The sequence below is a fragment of the Mesitornis unicolor genome, unplaced genomic scaffold (genome assembly GCF_000695765.1).
Source record: "Mesitornis unicolor isolate BGI_N332 unplaced genomic scaffold, ASM69576v1 scaffold18146, whole genome shotgun sequence".
In the NCBI taxonomy this organism is placed as follows: Eukaryota; Metazoa; Chordata; class Aves; order Mesitornithiformes; family Mesitornithidae; genus Mesitornis; species Mesitornis unicolor.
The window spans coordinates 28,714-32,974 of NW_010189073.1; the positions used below are offsets into that span (position 1 = coordinate 28,714).

Below are 4,261 nucleotides of genomic sequence, written 5' to 3' on the forward strand. Positions count from 1 at the left end.
TGTAAAGGCAATTGATTTACTTCAGGCTTTTTAGAACTGTAAAACAATCTCCATTTGCACTGAAAAAACACTTCTGCATTTCTAACTCTTCACTTTCCTGCTTTCCCAGCTCCACAAAGGCTGTCTAAAACAAAAAGAGAAGATAATAGGCGCTTTGCACTGTTCCTGACAACTTCTCCTCTTTCCTGCACTCCTAAAACCTCTGATCTGTGCCCTCCACTTTCCTGTTGCCATGGAGAAGGTCCAATACATAACCCGCTCTGCCCTGAGGAGAGCCTCAACTATTGAGGTCAACCCACAAGCCCGCCAAAGGCTTCAAGAGCTCTTTGTGAATTTCTGCCTGATTTTAATTTGCCTCTTGCTGATCTGCATCATCGTGATGCTCCTCTGAAGCTCCAGCACTTACCTGCACTGTCCTCTCGCAAAGTTCCCCCAGAGGGAAGAGACACCTCCGCCCGCACCCCCCAATGCCAGGATCCTCCCGTGAGAGGGGGCAGCACTCAGACTAGAGCTGCACGCCAACCGTCGCACCACCCTCTCACCACCCGCTACATGTATTAAAAACACCCTTCTTCTGTGCACAACAGTGTTTAGAGCCTGTTGTTACAAAGCTGTGCATGACCCAATTTGTCTGTCTTGGCCAAGAGATGACTTTTCTGCATGGGGTAAAGTACTGGCTCTTCATGGAGTTGGTAAGTGCCTCAGTGTTTTAGATGGACGACATAAGCAGCAATTTCACTTTCTGGGGGCCTGAATGGTTTGAGGTTTCTCTGAAAATCCTTAAGCCCTTGGAGGGGTTCCAAATTTGGCCCACGTCCACCCAAAGAAAAGCCACAGGCACAAAGCCCTCAGTGCAACCTAGGAAAACTTCTGCTCTGCTTAATTCAAGGTGTTTCATCTCTGCATTTCAACTAAGGCATCCTAATTGTTTTAATGTTTCTTAAGGGAATATGAGAATAAACAAAAAATATCCTTTAACCTAGAAATAAAAGTTATGTCATATGCTTTTCTCCCTATTTAAGGATCTGAGATATATATATAATTTATATCTGAGAGATACATATATCAGAGATACATACATATCTCTCTCTCAGATATATCTACACACACACAAATAACTTGGATCTTGGCAGGAAGGGGGGGGGTGCAGGGAAGCGTCTTCATTTACAGTACTTTTCACTAGATACAGCCTTACAGAACTAAGTGACATCTGGTGTGTGGAAAATATTTTCACTATGTTTAGCAGAAAAACTGACACTACCACACTGGTATCAAAGATTTAATTTTCTGTAGTCATTTACCTGATATCACAATTGGCACAACTCAGAAATTTTTCTCAAGAGTTCTTAATATTTGGCTTCAGAAAACTTTATTATGGTCTGCTGTAATTTGTGTAATCATCTCCTTAGTTTAAAACCATAGAAAACTTGGTACTTGCCAATACCACACAAGTGGATTCATATCCAGTGTGGTGAAGAAGGTGGTTAATTGCACTGTATCATATAAGTAACACCACCACCTTCAACTGCAAATGCAAGTATTTTCCTAAAATAAATAATATATATAAATATAAAATAAATTATAAACAACTATGCATAGGAAAAAGTGTTGCAGAAATCTCTTTTCAAAATGCAAGCTATAGCCTATACGCATAAAAGATGCAGTCTCTCTTCAGCAGTTCCCAGGAACAAGACTGAGCAGCGGACTTCCAACCCTCCTGCGTGTTGCTGGTATTAAGCTAAATTCCTAGAAACTTTATACAGTTTTCAATTTTAAAGACAGCTCAAGAATCAACAGACAGAGGTCAAAAAGACATCCAGTTTTTAAACAGACATCTTTCTACATAACAGGCATCTTATCATTTGTAAGCAATCCTATTGATGAATACAGAAAATCAAAACAAGGTTATTTTAATCTTGTATTCCGCTTTTAAGACTTAATATTCCATGAGCAGAGGTTGACAATGAACAGCTGAGCAGGAAGGGAAGAAATCTTTGAAAAAAACCTCTGTATTCGGTGGAATGCAAGCAAGTCCAGTGGTGCTGCACGTCCTATCTGGCAAATACATACACTGAAACCAGACCTCTGCAATAAGATTAATCACTAGAGGAAATTAGTTCGAGGATTAGGGCAAGCACTGTTGATATCAGCAACAGACACCCCCACTTACAGTTTCATCTATGAATATTGCCGATTCAAACTGCCACTGTAAATCTCAGTTCCCATTTCATGCATTCTGACCACCCTCACCAATGCACGAGATGTCACTTTGCCCATTGATCCTTCTTGAGAAAAGCCACAGACACAGCGCACTCTGGGGGTGGGGAGAGGGTGGGAAATACAAACAGCTAAACTGACTTTCTTCTCTTACGAAATCCATATTTTTGTGATGGATAGGGTTTCCAGTTTTAGTTTGCTTTGGAGGTGTTTCAAGAGACTTCAACTGGAAACAGACAATAGTTTTACAGGACTGAAAACCTCCTGAAGGAAAAAAAAAGGTGTTAAGAGTAAACTATCAACACATGCATTCTGAGGGCATGTTGGGATTATAGGTTTCACAAGTCAGTAAAATATACAAGTCAAAGTGAAGCACTGCTAAAAGATATTAAAAACCCACAACCTCCACCCCATATATGCAAACACATCACTTTTCTCTGTGTGCCTGAAAAGCCATTATTTATTTAAAAATAATAAACAAACAGGAATAAAGCCAAGGTATAAATAAACTGGAAGCCCTACCAGATACACTGCATGTACTGTATGGTTCCTCTGTGTCTTAGGGTTCTCCTGATCTGAAAAATTACCACTGTGCTCTGTACTCACTGAATGTCAACTGAGCCCAGAGAGTTAAAAAAATAAAACCTTTTGTAAATAGTACGTTCTTCTTTGTATACCTATATGGGCTTTAAAACTAACATCTACTGTATTTTTATTTATTAAAATGACTACTTGAAAATATAAAGCATAAGATACTTAAATACAACTCTGTTTAGAAAGAAGCATCTGTTCTGTCATCTACTTATTAAAGCTATCTGAAAAAGACGTAGTCACCACAGCTTTCCTGTTCTTTATACCTCTGTTTAATTCTGCTTTGCTTTTCAACAGTAATCTTGCCTATTTGCAATGTCCAGATCACTTAAACATAATTAAGTTACACTCACCAACTAACGCACATAAGCAATCCTCATTAGTTTTATAAATATGTAATCAAAATTTCACTACTTTTATCAGCCATAATAAAAACTGGAACCACAGCACATAGCTTGGATTAAGTTTTCATTTCTCTTCCACTCCACCCAAGGCTATGTCTTCTTGCTAAGTTTCTCTTACACAACGATAGTGAACCAAGACAGCTCAACAGGCAGCAATCTGGCATCCCTGCTCATCTAAAAAATCAAACTACAAACTTCTGCGGCACTTTTACACTGGGAAAGAGCTGAACCAGGAACAGCAATATGCTGGTTTAAAAGCTGTCTCTCCTCAGCCAGCTCTTCAGCAAATACAGATAAATCTCCCCATTTTTCTCTAGGTGAAGACATGACTCATTTTCAAATTAGAAATTCTGTTCTGGTCAAGACTGGTCAGTAAGGCACTTCAGAGGCAGCAGGTGCTTGCACTTCTTTATTAACTTAAAATAAGAGCAGAGTAATGAACACATTCATTTAGAGAGTGTTCTTCTTCGTATCTGGATGCATACTGATATATCATAGATTACTGACCAGATACCTGTATTTGTACAGCTACTAATAGTGTCTGTCAGAAAACAGTTATAAAATATTTGTGAAGTCCTACAAGATCCATAGTTATCTTTTATTTAACAACAAATGTAGTCCTTCTAGATTTGACCTAGAAGTTAAAAACTGGGAAAAAAAAATCCCTGTTTTGGTTATGGAAGGAGATGAGTGATCACTTCTTGTTCATTGCACAGATTAAAACCAGAACATATTTGTAAGGATTCCTTCAAAAACTGATGCTTATCTCAGTAAGAACCCTGGTAACGTAAATTATTTAAAACAGGCCCTAGATTTATTGTCATGTCTGACAGTTTAGTCAAACTGAATGCTTTAGAAGCCTGTTAGATTTTTTTAAGATAAAAGAATGCCAAAATTTTCATTTCTTTATAAAACATAAAGCTATAAAACACTGCCCTCTTGTGATCTTCCCTAAAAAGCTCAGCTGGTCATGAGAAGGAAGTCTTGGCAACATCTCACTGTTAGGGCTGAGTGGTCCTATTTGTTGTTTCATTTTTATATATATATAT

The 4,261-nt window shown here is 38.4% G+C and overlaps 1 protein-coding gene across 1 annotated transcript; it reads left to right on the plus strand.

Annotated features, from left to right (window-relative positions):
* The first annotated feature begins 232 nt into the window (after window positions 1-232).
* On the plus strand, window positions 233-391 carry PLN (phospholamban). Its single transcript, XM_010185955.1, has one exon. It carries the CDS (start codon window positions 233-235, stop codon window positions 389-391), a length of 159 nt encoding a protein of 52 aa, XP_010184257.1.
* The last annotated feature ends 3,870 nt before the right edge of the window (window positions 392-4,261 follow it).